Raw genomic sequence first — 15,906 nt, 5'->3', positions numbered from 1 at the left:
TTCCAGGCAAGAGTACTGCAGTGGGGTGCCGTTGCCTTCTCTGGAATGTGGTTAAGATTGCTGTATTACAATGTGGTGCTTTTTAAATAAGAAAACCATTTGAACGACATGAAATCAAAGCAGAAAAACTAAGCAGAACAGTTTGTAAGGACTGTGAACAGTGAAAGAGAGGCCAAGTAATTCTGTGTGTGTGCTTGAGGCTGAGAACTTAACACAAAGTTCATTTTTTTTTTTCAATGAAAACACAAAGCAAGAGACGGTATTAATTTCTGAGCTCAAGAAAGAAAGAATGTGAGGTAATTATAAATTATCACATCAGAACATTTGTTGCCTTTCATCAGATGCCCCTCTGTTAAGATTTGAGTGAGTATGTGTCTGTGTTTTTGTGGTTGTCAGGGAGGGTTACGATGCAGTCTCTTTCTTCCATGGTGGTCATGTGCTTTGTGTGTTATGATTCACACTGTAAACAGGGTCCTACTGTTGGCTTGGTGAGAAAATAGGGATCAGTCACCAAGAGAAAGTTATAATCAACTCATGTCGTTTTTTCATTTGTGGAGGTGTTCACACACTTCCTGAGATTTTCACAGCATCCTTGAATTCAGGGGCTCTGGTTTCTGCAGCACATTCTATAGAAGAGGATAATGAGACTTAGGGAGGTCAAAGGACTTGTTCATCATGGTGGCATCAGTGTGCTACTTGCTTTCTCTCCAAATTTGCTGCAGTAGAGACAGAGAAGTGAGGGCTTCACCTACAGAAAGGTACTGCTGTGCATCCTAGGTTGATGCCTCAGCAGTTTAGTGATAAAAACTCCAAACTCTGTCTATGACAGAATGTGCCAATTGGCAATTATAGCAACCTAAGACTTCTAATATAATACCATGTAACTTAAGTCTAAGGCAGAGGAACCAGAGCTCAAATTCCCAACATCTGTTGGATCATATAAAAAGCAAGAGAATTCCAGAAAAGCATCTACTTCTGCCTCATTGATATGATAAAGCCTTTCACTGTGTGGATCACAACAAAGGGTGGAAAATTCCTAAAAGAAATGGGAATACCAGACCACCTTACCGGCCACCTACGAAACCTGCATGGAGGTCAAGAAGCAACAGCTAGAACTGGACATGGAACAACAGACTGATTCCAAATTAGGAAAGGAATACATCAAAGCTGTATATTGTCACCCTGCTTATTTAACTTACATGCACAGTACACCATGTGAAATGCCAGACTGGATGAAACACAAGCTGGAATAAAGATTGCTGGGAGAAATATCAATAACCTCAGATATGCAGATGATATCACCCTTATAACAGAAAGTGAAGGGGTACTAAAGAGCCTCTTGGTGAAGGTGAAAGAGGAGAATGATAAAGTTGGTTTAAAACTCAACATTCAAAAAATTAACATCATGGCATCTGGTTCCACCACTTCATGGCAATAGATGAGGAAACAATGGAAACAGTGACAGACTTTATTTTCTTGGGCTCCAACATCACTGCAGATGGTGACTGCAGTATGAAATTAAAGACATTTGCTCCTTGGAAGAAAAACTATGACAAACCTAGACAGCATATTAAAAGGCAGAGCCATTACTTTACTAACAAAGGTCCATATAGTCAAAGGTATGGTTTTTCTAGTAGTCATGTATGGATGTGAGAGTTGGACCATAAAGAAAGCTGAGTGCAGAAGAACAGATGCTTTTGAACTGTGGTGTTGGAGAAGACACTTGAGAGTCCCTTGGACTGCAAGGAGATCAAACCAGTCAATCATAAAGGAAATCAACCCTGTATATTGATTGAAAGGACTGATACTGAAGCTCCAGTGCTTTGACCACCTGATGGGAAGAACCAACTCATTACCTAATGATGATGCTGATGCTGAAAAGCTGACCCTGATGCTGAAAAAGATTGAATACAGGAGGAGAAGGGGATGACAAAGGACAAGATGGCTGGATGGTATCCATGATTCAGTGGGCATGAGTTTGAACAAACTCCAGGAGATGGTAAAGGACAAGGAAGCCTGGAGTGCTCCATTCCTTGGGATCACAAAGAGTCAGTTCAGTTCAGTCGCTCAGTCATGTCCGACTCTTTGAGACCCCATGAATCGCAGCATGCCAGGCCTCCCTGTCCATCACCAACTCCCGGAGTTCACTCAGACTCATGTCCATAGAGTCAGTGATGCCATCCAGCCATCTCATCCTCTGTCCTCCCCTTCTCCTCCTGCCCCCAATCCCTCCCAGCATCAGAGTGTTTTCCAATGAGTCAACTCTTCGCATCAGGTGGCCAAAGTACTGGAGTTTCAGCTTTAGCATCATTCCTTCCAAAGAACACCCAGGGCTGATCTCCTTCAGAATGGACTGGTTGGATCTCCTTGCAGTCCAAGAGACTCTCAAGAGTCTTCTCCAACACCACAGTTCAAAAGCATCACAAAGAGTCAGACACAATTAAACGAGTGAACAACTACTTAAGCCTGATTTCTATCTTGTCAGTTTGGGAATGTTCTCGTCATCTATTCTTTTTTTTTTCCCCATGGTACTCTGGGGAAAATAGGCTGATTTGTCTATTAACTTTGTAAATGATATTCAAATGTAACTTGTGATTCATTCCCAGATCCTCAAGCTACAACTTTATTTCCTTCTTAGTTTTGAGTTTTTCCTGCTTTCACAGACAATCATCTACTTAATCCAGCTGATATGCTGGGTGTCCTTTGAGCACACCTTTTCTTTCCTTTTGATTGTCCTGCCCAGCTTGCTCTTTCTGCTCCCATTTATTGTACAGACCTTATATGTCACTCACTTTAAGTATTACTGTGAAGACTAGGGTCAGGTGTTATCCCTTCTTTGAAAGTGGGAAGCTGAGGCAGAGATCAGCAAAATGTCTTTTTAAGAGACACTCATTCCTTTATAAAAACAAGTCCTGTGCCTTCATCTCCTGGGCCACCAGCTCTCACACCTGTGTCTCTAGCACAGACCTTCACACCTGCATGTACAACTGCACCGTGACACCACTGGGAGGTCATGTCAGGTTGTCCATGAGCGAAGTTCCCTAAACCTACATCCACCACCTTCCCCAACTCAGTAAATGGAGACCCTGTCCTTCCCCTTCCTCATCCCAAACACCACAATCTCCTCTGCTCTTACAGCCACACCCATCCTGTCAGCAGGCCTTTCGGACTCCACCTTCAACATGTGCCTGGAGTGTGACCCCATCTCTCCATTCCCACTCTGGTCCTGACCACTGTCATCTCTCACCTTGATTATTCTGGTAGCCTCCTCACTTGTATCCACCCTCATCCTTCCCCACTTACTGTCTGTTTTCTGTAAAGCACAGGAGTGATTTCTTAAAACCTCAAACCAGGTCTGTCCCCCTCCTCCTCTTACTGGAGTGCCCCCAGGCTCCTCCTGCTCTGTCTCCACCCTCACCCTCTCATTCTCACTCCACTCTCCTGCCTCCTTGTCCTGAACCCCTTGGGCATCTCCCTGTGGCCCCTGCACCCGCCCCTCCCTCTGTGAGGAGCAGCCTCTCCGGGTCTGCCTGAGCCCCCTCCTCCAGATATGCTCACACCCTCTCTGAGCAGAGCCCTCACACCCCAGTGTGAACTCACTTCCCTCCTTCACTCTCCATCCCCCTGAGCCGGCTTCCTTTTCCTTCCTCTCCTCAGTACTTGTGCTCAGGTTAATTTTCCATATCATCTGTCTTCCATCATGGAAAGAAACTCTAGGAGCTTTGTTTCTTCACAACTGAGTTCACTGTGCCCAGAGCAATGCCTGTCATACAGTAAGTCCTCAGTAATTATCTGTTAAAATGGTCAAACGCATAGATGCTGTGCAAAACTACAGAATGAAAACAAATAAAATACACTGATAGTTTTTTTTTTTTTTAATATTCAAGGTCACAGTTTAGTTACTCTGACTTATACCCACTGCTCTAGCTTCCCAGGTAGCTTGGTGGGAAAGAATCTACCTGCAAGTGCAGGAGACACAGGAGATACTGATTCGATCCCTGGGTCAGGAAGATCTCCTGGAGGAGGAAACAGCAAACCACTCCAGTGTTGTTGCCTGGAGAATACCATGGACAGAAGAGCCCTACAAGCCCTAGTCCATGGGGTTACAAAGAGTTGAATACGACTTAGCAGCTGAGCATGTATGAACGTTAATCAAATTCTTGTATGAGGAACTAATGCTAAAAGTGTCAGATGGTAGTAGAGGACAATTTATATCTTTTTCTTTCCCCCCTTTTCTATCTGTATAGGATTTACAGCTTTTGGAGGAAGGAGATCTAACTGAGATAGGAGAAAGAGGAACCCCACTGAGTGAGGGACAGAAAGCCCGGGTCAGCCTCGCCAGGTAAATGGGGTTTCAGTTGCTATCCGCCCCTCGTCTTCCGCGGCTCCTAGTGGACATGAGCACGCAGACCCCGCTCACCGAGTGGGGCTGTGTGAAGCAGGGTCTTGGTCCTTTCCCTGGGCTTATAGAAGGAACCTGGAGTTGTTAGACACCATTATGATTCAGCGATGAGACCCAGGGAATATGAAGTATCCTCTCCTGATGTCTCTCTATGTTTTCTAGAGCCATGTATCAGGATGCAGACATCTACCTCCTGGACGATCCGCTCAGCGCAGTGGATGCAATAGTCAGCAGACACTTATTCGAACAGTGAGTTTGCTCCTGTTTTCTATCGTTTCTTCTTTCCAAGAGCCCTGTAGAGATGAAGGAAGAGAGCTCAGGCAGGTCTTTGTGCTCCAGGAGACTCAGCTCCCTCTGCCCTGGTGTCCCTCCCTCCCCTCCTTTCCCTCCACAGAAGATCCACCTTAGAGAAATCTTGCATCATGATGAGGTCAGGACAGGAAAATACAGCAGGTGCTTCCAGTGTGTGGGGGCCAGTGGGGTCTGTGCTTTAAGGAGTGACAGATGGCAGTTTCCTTCCTGCTACTTGCAGTTGATTACCAGACACTCTGGGTGGATCCAGACATCAGGAATAAGATGATGTAGGGTTTTTAAATCAGAGAGTGAGACTCTTATAACCTGGTACTTGGCTGCCAGTTTTTTTCCTCTATCATTTGCTTAAGGCGTGTTAGAAGTGAAGTTTTCAGTACTGGCATAGGGCTTCCATGGAAAGACCCTGTTGGTTTATGCTTGTTATTCTATCACTTTGGAAATAAAGTCTTTATTAAGTATAGACTTAATAAAGTCTAGAATTTGAGAATTCCACATCTGAGTATGATTTCAATCATTTCATGTTATTTCCGGGATGCTTACTAGAATTAATACTTAGACACTACAATGTAGTGTCACCTATAATATGGCTTGAGTCTTGACTCTCATTCCTGTTTCTAAAATGTAGAACTTGTCAGTGGCTCCTGGTTGGCTACACAATGACTAAAGTGGGACAACTCTGATTCTTTTCTGTGTATAATGTGTCCTAACACACACTGACTGAGGCCTCTTATGGAGTCTAGACTGGCCTTTTTGAAAGCCTTGCAAACTTGTTTTTTTCCTAAAACAGCCTTCACATCTCCCCCATGGTCAGGTCGCTTGCTGTTGTTCACTTTGAGCCTTCCAGCTGCACTTCTAAACACCCAGCTGTGTGCACTGAGATCAATGCCTTACTGCACAAAACCTCTTAGTTTACAAGGAGGACAGTGAGCCAGGAGAGGGGAAGGACCCACACTGGGCAGAATAAGGGAGACTAGGATGCCCAGCTCTCATTCCTGCCTCTGAGGAACCTGTCTCTACATGGAGCTTGTTAAAACAGATGCCTGGGGAAAGCTCAGTAAAGTCAGGGTTTAGAGTATTTTAATACAGGATAGTAGGTGCTGAATGTAAAGTGAAAGTGTCAGCTGGAGGCTTTCACTGAAGATGGAAAGCTCCCTGTGCCCAGGGCTGGGCAGGAAGTACCCTGCGGGCCTGCAGGCTGGGCAGGTGTATGGAGGCTGAGACGAGGACCCAGTCCTTTGCTGAAGCAAGAGTAGAAGCTCAGGTGTGGAGGGAGGAGAAAGTAAGGCTGTGAGGAGAATAGCAGGCACGTCCTCGCCTGGAGGAGGCGGGGTGTTCAGCAGAGAGAAGCTGTTTGGGAATTCTTGCTCTCAGGTCCTGTGTTAGTTTCTAGCACTGTGTCTGTCCAGGCTGCTCTCACAGGACACCAGAGCTGAGTGCCTTTAGAAATAACAAGTTTTTATCTCATGGTTTTGGACGCTGGGAAAGTCCAAGTCAGGGGGCTGAAAGATTCAGTCTGGTGAGGGTCTGATTCCTGCGGCCTCATGTGGTGGCAGAGGTGAGGGAGCCTTGTGGTTCCTTTTATCAGGACACTAATCCCTTTCATGGAGGCTCTACCCTCAGGACCTGGTCCCTCCTGATGGCCCCACCTCCTGATACCAACACAGTTGGGATTAGGTCTCAATAGATGACTTTTGAGGAGTAAAACATTCAGTCTATAGCAAGTTGTCACAGATGGGGATGCTCAAAGAATAGAAATTAAATTTCTCACAGTTCTTGAGGCTACAGGTTCAAGGTGTGGGTGGTTTGGTTTCTCCTGAGACCTCTCTCCTTGGCTTCTGACCATAACCCCTCGCTGTGTCCTCACACAGTTGGGGTTTTCTCTAGTTGCAGTGAGCAGGGGTTACTCTCTAGCTGTGGCACGTGGACTTCTCATTGTGGTGGCTTCTCTCATTGCAGAGCCCGGGCTCTATGGTGTGTGGGGTTAGTAGTTGCGGTTCCCCTCCAGAGCACAGGCTCAGTAGTTGTGGGCATGGGCTGAGGTGCTTTGTGCATGTGGGAGCTTCCTGGACCAGGGAGGGATCCTATGTCTCCTGCACTGGCAGGTGAATTCTTTACCACTAAGCCACCAGGGAAGCCCCCATTTGTATGTTTTTGTTTATATTTCTATTGCCTTAGGAGACTGACCTAAGAAAATATTGGTATAATTTATGTCAGAGAATGTTTTGCTTATAATCTCTACTAGGAGTTTTATGGTGTCATGTCTTATGATTAAGATTTTAAGTCATTTTTAGTTTATTTTGTGCATGGTGGGAGGGTGTGTTCTAACTTCATTGATTTACATGCCTGTGTTTCTGTCCTTACATCTTAATCTTCTCTTCATCTAAGCACACCAGTCACATTAGATTAGGTCCAGTATAACTAAGGGTGATCATTACTTCTTTAAGGTCCTTGTCACCAAATTCTAAGGTACTATTAACTAAGGTGTCAGCAGGTGAATCTGAGGGGACACGATTGATTTACAGAAAGTCCAGAATAGCAAAGTAGAGACTTCAGCAGAGTCCAGTGTTTGAAAGGGAGACATGTGAGGAAGTCTGAGCTCTGGATATTAGGAGCTGGAATTCCACGTCCACTAAGCAGTGGTCATTAGTCTTTGGTGGGATCTGCCCGAATGTAGGACGTCCTTAGTGTTGGGGTGATGAAAGATTTGTGGAGATGGATGGTGTTGATGGCTGCACAACAATGTGAATATACTTAATACCACTGAGCTCTATGCTTAAGATGACAGAAATGGTAAATTTCACATTAGGTGTATTTTACCACAATTAAAAGAAAACTGCATAGTATCACTGAATCTTTCAGAACATGAGTGAGCAGGGCAGCTGACACATGGCATGGCCCCCAGCTCCCTGATCTGACTCCCCTTTCCCACCTTCTCCTGATCATGACTTGATGAGTTTTCCCTTAGAGAAGTGCCTGTGTCTTGTCACGAGTTCAGTGACAGGAGCTAGTGCTGTGACAGGGATTCCCCACCCCACCCTCCTGGCATCCTGAGTATAGCAGCCTTCTTGTTCCCAGCGCCCCACCCTGAATTCACAAATATCTGTCACCCATCTTGTGAGCATCTGCACAAGTTCCCCATCAGGGCAGGAACAGGATCTGCTAGTCATTGCATCCATGTCACAGGGAGGGGAGAGGAGGCATTTTAGTACCAAGTATTGCCAAATTCAGACTTAAATTGAAGAAAGTAGGAAAAACCACTAGACCATTCAGGTATGACCTAAAACAAATCCCTTATGATTATACAGTGGAAGTGAGAAATATATTTAAGGGACTAGACCTGATAGACAGGATGCCTGATGAACTATGGAATGAGGTTCGTGACATTGTACAGGAAACAGGGATCAAGACCATCCCCATGGGAAAGAAATGCAAAAAAGCAAAATGGCTGTCTGGGGAAGGCTTACAAATAGCTGTGAAAAGAAGAGAAGCGAAAAGCAAAGGAGCAAAGGAAAGATATAAACATCTGAATGCAGAGTTCCAAAGAAGAGCAAGAAGAGATAAGAAAGCCTTCTTCAGCGATCAATGCAAAGAAATAGAGGAAAACAACAGAATGGGAAAGACTAGGGATCTCTTCAAGAAAATCAGAGATACCAAAGGAACATTTCATGCAAAGATGGGCTTGATAAAGGACAGAAATGGTATGGACCTAATAGAAGCAGAAGATATTAAGAAGAGATGGCAAGAATACACAGAAAAACTGTACAAAAAAGATCCTCACGACCCAGATAATCACGATGGTGTGATCACTGACCTAGAGCCAGACATCCTGGTATGTGAAGTCAAGTGGACCTTAGAGAGCATCACTATGAACAAAGCTAGTGGAGGTGATGGAATTCCAGTTGAGCTATTCCAAATCCTGAAAGATGATGCTGTGAAAGTGCTGCACTCAATATGCCAGCAAATTTGGAAAACTCAGCAGTGGCCACAGGACTGGAAAAGGTCAGTTTTCATTCCAATCCCGAAGAAAGACAATGCCAAAGAATGCTCAAACTACCACACAATTGCACTCATTTCACACGCTAGTAAAGTAATGCTCAAAATTCTCCAAGCCAGGCTTCAGCAATACGTGAACAGTGAACTTCCAGAGTTCAAGCTAGTTTTAGAAAAGGCAGAGGAACCAGAGATCAAATTGCCAACTTCCACTGGATCATCGAAAAAGCAAGAGAGTTCCAGAAAAACATCTATTTCTGCTTTATTGACTATTCCAAAGCCTTTGACTGTGTGGATCACAATAAACTGTGGACAATTCTGAAAGAGATGGGAATACCAGACCACCTGATCTGCCTCTTGAGAAATCTGTATGCAGGTCAGGAAGCAACAGTTAGAACAGGACATGGAACAACAGACTGGTTCCAAATAGGAAAAGGAGTACGTCAAGGCTGTATATTGTCACCCTGTTTATTTAACTTATATGCAGAGTACATCATGAGAAACGCTGGACTGGAAGAAACACAAGCTGGAATCAAGATTGCCGGGAGAAATATCAATAACCTCAGATATGCAGAGGACACCACCCTTATGGCAGAAAGTGAAGAGGAACTAAAAAGCCTCTTGATGAAAGTGAATGTGGAGAGTAACAAAGTTGGCTTAAAGCTCAACATTCAGAAAACGAAGATCATGGCATCTGGTCCCATCGCTTCATGGGAAATAGATGGGGAAACAGTGGAAAGTGTCAGACTTTATTTTGGGGGGCTCCAAAATCACTGATGGTGATTGCAGCCATGAAATTAAAAGACGCTTACTCCTTGGAAGGAAAGCTATGACCAACCTAGATAGCATATTCAAAAGCAGAGACATTGCTTTGCCAACAAAGGTTCGTCTAGTCAAGGCTATGGTTTTTCCGGTGGTCATGTATGGATGTGAGAGTTGGACTGTGAAGAAGGCTGAGCGCCGAAGAATTGATGCTTTTGAACTGTGGTGTTGGAGAAGACTCTTGAGAGTCCCTTGGCCTGCAAGGAGATCCAACCAGTCCATTCTGAAGGGGATCAGCCCTGGGTGTTCTTTGGAAGGAATGATGCTGAAGCTGAAACTCCAGTACTTTGGCCACCTCATGCAAAGAGCTGACTCATTGGAAAAGACTCTGCTGCTGGTAGGGATTGTGGGCAAGAGGAGAAGTGGATGACAGAGGATGAGATGGCTGGATGGCATCACTGACTCGATGGACGTGAGTCTGAGTGAACTCTGGGAGTTGGTGATGGACAGGGAGGCCTGGCATGCTGCGATTCATGGGGTCACAAAGAGTCGGACACGACTGAGTGACTGATCTGATCTGATCTGATCTGATAGTGTGCTGATCACAGAAGTTCTCCTGAGTTCTTTTTAAAACACAGGAGACATTTATAAAATCCTCTCCAATATTTTGGGTGTACCACTTTGGATACTTGAGAGAAGCAAGCTTAAGATTGTTTTTGCTGATCAGAACCACAAACTCTAGAGTGACTTAAAGCACAGCGCATGAAAGTAAATTAGGAAATCACTCAGCAGCAATCGGAGGGTGTTCTCAAGTTAAAGAATTGGATGGAACAATATTCTGTGAGAGATGTTGGTCATGTGGAGGCTTAGTCATGGGGAGGGCTTTGTATTAAAAGTGGATGAATCACACTGCTGCTTGCCATTAACAGTTTCCTACAGTCATGAATCTATATCCAAGGTCATTGATTTGTGAGTTTTACAACTTTATTCTGTGAGCGCTAAGTGGGTTCTGTCACCTATAGAAGGTGAGAGGCCTTGGATGAGCTGATGCAGTCTCATCATGCTGTGGATCCCGTCCTGGTTCAGCCCCACGTCCCAGACCCCCACCTCCTGCGTCATCAGCTCTTCAGGTGTGTCCTGATCAGACTCCCACGCTGCTGTCTACACAGCTCACCCTCCTGTCTACACAGCTCACCCACCTGCTTCAGCCCTTCATGGACTCCCCCCACCCCCACCCCTTCATGTTTGGGAGGCCGCTCCAGGTCCTCAGACAGAACAGGCTTCCTCTGCCCGCATCAGCCTTTCCAGCTCGTCCCCACACCCACTCGGTGTCCAGCTGTGCTGGCTCTGTGGGGGTCCTTTCTCACTCCCGTCTGCCTGTACATACTGGTCCCTCTGTCCCAGAGCCAGGGAGCTGTGCCCCAGGACACAGAGGGAAGGTGGAGGATGGGCCCTGCCATTCCCTCCTGCTCCTCTAGGGGGCGCCCGTGCCCTCTGTCTTCCCCCAGCCCTCAATGGGTGCACTTGACAATTTATGAGTCTCCCCACCTCTCCTTCAATCTTTCCCAGCATCAGGGTATTTTCCAATGAGGGAAAGATTGAAGGCGGGAGGAGAAGGGGACAACAGAGGATGAGATGGTTGGATGGCATCACTGACTCGATGGACATGAGTTTGAGCAAGCTCCCAGAGTTGGTGAGGAAAGGGAGGCCGGTTGCTGCAGTCCATGGGGTCCAAAGAGTCGGACACAACTGAGCAACTCTACTGAATTACCCCTCCTAAGCTGTGAATGCAGGAAGGCGCCTCAGCCCAGCTTGTTCTGTCCCAGAACCCCTGCACCTGCTGTGTCTTCTTCCAGGATATTTCCCCAGATAGTCTCAGGGCTCCTGTGTCTCCCCATCTAAGACCCCTTGCTTTCCCTTCAGAGCACAAGTCACAGTGCAATAGTGCATTTTCTACACTCACGCAGCAGGTCCCCCTGTACACAGTGCAGAGTACTGATTTCCATCTTGACGTGTGGGTGTGTCCTCTGCACTTAGGACAATGCCTGGCTCCTCAACAAACCTCTGCTGATTGAATGAATGGAGATGGGGATTCTGTCTGTCTTATTTGTATCCCCTTCACCATGGGATGTGTCCCCTCTCAACACAGCTCTTATATAGGATTATATGTAGGATTATAGGATTAACACATCCTTTATATAGGAGTAACAGGTAAACAACTAATGATTGCTGATTCAATTATTTGTATGACATGACCTGGAAATCTTTCCTTTAAAAACTTGGAAAATAGTTTATTTTTCTAGTGATTGAACAAAAGCGTTATTTAGGAAAAATTCAAAGCCATCAACTGATCACTTCATTGTATTTATTTATATTACCTCATCTGTGATGGAAAGTGAGGAAGAAAATATTTTAAAACTTTTGGGTTGGTCCATGTTGGACATAACAGCACATCACATTTGGTTAACACCCACCTTCAGGGACTATTGGCAGGTATTTATGAATTAAGGAGAAGAATGCCATTTAAATGCTTTAGTACTAAGTCTGAAAAGGTGACAGTCAAGAAATGTAGCTATGAACACTGAGCTAACACAGGTCAATAGGTACTCCTTTTGGACTTAATGAGGTGATGGTGTATGTGTCTATATCCTGGAGTCTTGCTTCTGATCACAGACGCAGTGTCCAGAGTGTCCCCTTAGGACTTTTCTGTCCTGAGTCCAAAGCACAGGGCTACTTGTGGTTAGGGAGGAGCAGAGAAGGGGACTGATGCTTACTGAGCCTATTGGTGGTTGACTTCTCAGAACGTGTGGATGAAGTTGTCATTGACGCTGTTTGAGATGAAGAAACAGGTTTAGAATGTCATCAGGCTTGTGAGAAGGACTGAGCTGCAGTCTGCTGCCTCCAGACTCTCCATCTAAATCACTCACAGGCTGAGCTCTGGCCCAGGTTCCTGAGATATGCTCTGCAAGGGCCACGGGCTCCCAGAGAACCTGCCTGGAATCCTGCCTGGGGTCACTGGGGCCCCAGACCCAGCTACTTGCTTCCCTGGAGGGGTTGTGGACCCTGTGGCTGAGCCTGGGGCTGAGTCCCTAGGGGTCTGCATTTAAAATGGAGGAACAGTTTTTTTGTTTTTTGTTTTTTTTTTTTTTAAACTGTGAATAAAATTTAAGGTTGAATACTGAGCAGGGGTCTTGTCTGTAGAGAACTGGTGGGTGTTCTGAGCTGGTGGGTGTTCTGAGCCACTGGGTGATTTCCACTGTGATTTGGGCCGTTTGGATTCTGTTTTTTATTCTTACATTTGGAATGTGTTTGGTCCTAATGAAAGAAGACTTTCTTCCTGGTTGGAACTGGGAATATTGTAGAGACTGATAGAGGCCAAATTGGCCTTCATTTTCTGTCTAATATTCTTTGGGAACAAGTGTCTAGCAAATGTTCTCTGGCAAAGGTTACCAAGAATCTATTAATTTTTTGTTGCTAATATGTGCATCATTCATTATAAATAATAATCTAGAAAGCCGTTTAAGAATGTACACATTTTTATATGACATAGATACTGGTCCTCCCATTCCTGAATAGTGATAAAATAGTATTTTAGTTCAGTCAGTTTTGAAATCTCAGTATTACTCAGTTATTTCCCTTTATGAAGCGTGCAAATAATTGTTAACCTGAGTTTTAGGGAAAAAAAGCTTAGCTGTTGGCGCCTTCTTCACTGGGCTGCTTTTTAGAATATTTTAGCAGTGCTAGATTCAAATTTCTTGCTGATAAATTTAAGAGCCTAGTCGGATGAATTGATTTATGTTTATTTAATTTTTATTATTGATTTGGTATTTAAACTACAGATCTTTGACTGCTGTGTGATCTTTGTCTCATTGTTTTCCACATATAATTTTTCAGTTTGAAGCACTCCCGTTAATGTGCTTTTTCATACTGTACCTCTGACATTTGTAGGTGTATTCGTCAGGCCTTGAAGGAGAAGATCACAATCTTAGTGACTCATCAGCTGCAGTACCTAAAAGATGCAAGTCAGATTCTGATACTGAAAGATGTAAGTAGTTTATAGAAGTCTGTGGAATTGCTGGCACTCAGGTGTGTTGAAAGCCAGACCTCCCAGCAGGCCACTATGCTTGGATTCATGGTAAGCGCCCTCTTCTCCCTCAGTTTTTCACCCCCTTCTTCTCAGAGCTGATGTTCACGCCTTGGAGGATGAATCCAAAGACCTGTAGAAATATCACTGTGATACTCTAAGTCACATAACCCTAAAGTGTATGAAAGTACAACCACAGGGTTATTACATCGTCACTGTTCTAATGAAATTTTAAAAGGATAATGATGCTATTTTATTTAGTCAAAGTGTACTTTTTAGAAATTAGACTTAAGTCAAAGTGTATTATTTAGAAATTAGGGATACTAAGATCTGATTGTATCCAGGTGATTGTTATACATAGTTTGCCTAAAGAGCATCTTCCATTAACACCAGAAGTGAGGTTGGGTAACTGAGCACCCGGGTCACAGATGCCCTCTCTGCTGGTGTCTCCAGTTGCTGGTCTCCCTGCCCAGGTCTCTATGTGCCCGATATGTGTGGGAGCCTGTGCAGCAGGAGGACAAGGCCCTGCCTTCACGGGTCTCCTGTTCTTATGGGGAGGATGTGACAGAGAGAGGTGGGCTGACATCCTGGCTGCCTCCCTGAGGAGCTGGTGCCTCATGGGGTCTGAGTGACATGAAGGTGGGCACCACACAGTCACCTGGGGGAGGGGGTCTAAGGCAGGGGGTCCTCAGGAAGGAGCTGACCTGGCAGATTGGAGGAACAGCAGGAAGACCAGCGTGTCTGAGGAGAGTGAGCAGGGGGATGGGAGGGAGTTGGTCTCCAAGCTGTGGGCAGGGACCGGAAGTGGGATGGAAGCCTTGGATGGTCCAGAGCAGAGGAGGGATGTGTTCTGATGTGAGAGTTAAGAGAGTCCTCTGATGGTCTCTGGAGGGGGGACAGCAGAAGCAGTTACAAGTCTTAGTAAAGCTGAGGAGACAGAAGTGTGGGCTCAGGCTAGGGTATCAGTTTCTAGAGCTGCTGTAACAAAGCACTGAAAACTGGGTGACTTAAAAAAACAGGAGTTTATCGTCTCCCTGTTCTGGAGGCTACGGGTCCCAAATCCAGGTGCTGGCAGGACCATGCTCTCCCTGGAGGCTCCAGGGGAGAATCCTTCTTTCCAGCCTCTGGTGTTCACAGGCCTTCCTTGTGTTCCTTGGCTTCCAGCTGCAGCACTGTGCTCTCTGCCTCTGATGTCATGTGGCTGTAGTCCCTGCGTCTGTCTGGGTTTCTTTGGTCTTATGGGATGTAGGGTCACCCTGGTCCAGCGTGATCTCATCTTGAGTACATCTGCAAAGACCTTGTTTCCAAATAAGGTGTTTATGGGTGTCATGTTTGAACCTATCTTTTTTTTTTTTAAATTTTATTTTATTTTTAAACTTTACATAACTGTATTAGTTTTGCCAAATATCAAAATGAATCCGCCACAGGTATACATGTGTTCCCCATCCTGAACCCTCCTCCCTCCTCCCTCCCCATTCCATCCCTCTGGGTCGTCCCAGTGCACCAGCCCCAAGCATCCAGTATCCTGCATCGAACCTGGACTGGCGAAGATTTGGGAGAATGGCATTGAAACATGTAAAATATCATGTATGAAACGAGTTGCCAGTCCAGGTTCGATGAACCTATCTTTTTGAGGAGGGGAGCACCATTCAACTCACAACTCCTAGCATGGTTGAGGGTGGAGTGGAGATTAGTGCGAAGTGTTCAGACTTAGTGATTGCTTGCTTCAATCCTTTGCTTATTTGCCTCTGGGCCTCAGGACCTCTATCGTTAACCCCTGACTGTTCCAAGGTCCTGGATCAAATCCCTGACTTAAGAAATGAATGTCTGCTCTAAGAAAGATTATTAAAACTCTTGCCTCTCTATATTATTATTAACCCCTGCCTCTCTAGAAACAGTTCTCTGTGTGGACTCCTCTCCACTCCTCTAGGAATGGGGTAGGGGAAGGGCTAAGGTTTCTCAAGCTTGAGAGCAGTTGGTTTCACGTGCAGAGGGGGCGACTCTAGTGTGTAAACCCCAGTGTTGACAGGGTTATGAGCACAGGATCAGTGGCAGGAGAATAACCTATCTTGCCAGTCCCTAGATGTTTTAGGGTCCTCTTATTGCTTCCTTTGAGGATGCTGCCTCCAGTTTTAGTACTAACAAAGTAATCATTTGTCCACTGGTGAGCACCCCTAGATGAATTGGGGACCATCCTCACTGTCTGGTCCCTCTCTCACAGCAGAAGGGGGATGGCTGCCCCCTTGTCCCCTCGGAATTGTCAGCACTTGGCTGCTGAGTGAAACTGCTGTCTTTGTACTGTCATCTCATTGTACATATTACAGATATGACGTGGTAAGTGATGATTTCATTAAAG

General features: G+C 45.4%; 1 protein-coding gene across 2 annotated transcripts in view; it reads left to right on the top strand.

Moving 5' to 3' along the window:
• LOC129624670 (ATP-binding cassette sub-family C member 4-like) overlaps positions 1-15,906 on the top strand; it is a 161,737-nt gene that overhangs the window by 41,274 nt on the left and 104,557 nt on the right. For both annotated transcript variants that reach the window (XM_055542833.1, XM_055542834.1), the window contains 3 exons: positions 4,248-4,342; positions 4,565-4,651; positions 13,415-13,511. In XM_055542833.1, coding sequence (XP_055398808.1) covers positions 4,248-4,342; positions 4,565-4,651; positions 13,415-13,511 — 279 coding nt within the window. The remainder of the gene's footprint in view (positions 1-4,247; positions 4,343-4,564; positions 4,652-13,414; positions 13,512-15,906) is intronic.

This window comes from Bubalus kerabau, chromosome 12, assembly GCF_029407905.1.
Source record: "Bubalus kerabau isolate K-KA32 ecotype Philippines breed swamp buffalo chromosome 12, PCC_UOA_SB_1v2, whole genome shotgun sequence".
Lineage (NCBI taxonomy): Eukaryota > Metazoa > Chordata > Mammalia > Artiodactyla > Bovidae > Bubalus > Bubalus kerabau.
This window is presented reverse-complemented; position numbering and strand designations above follow the sequence as displayed.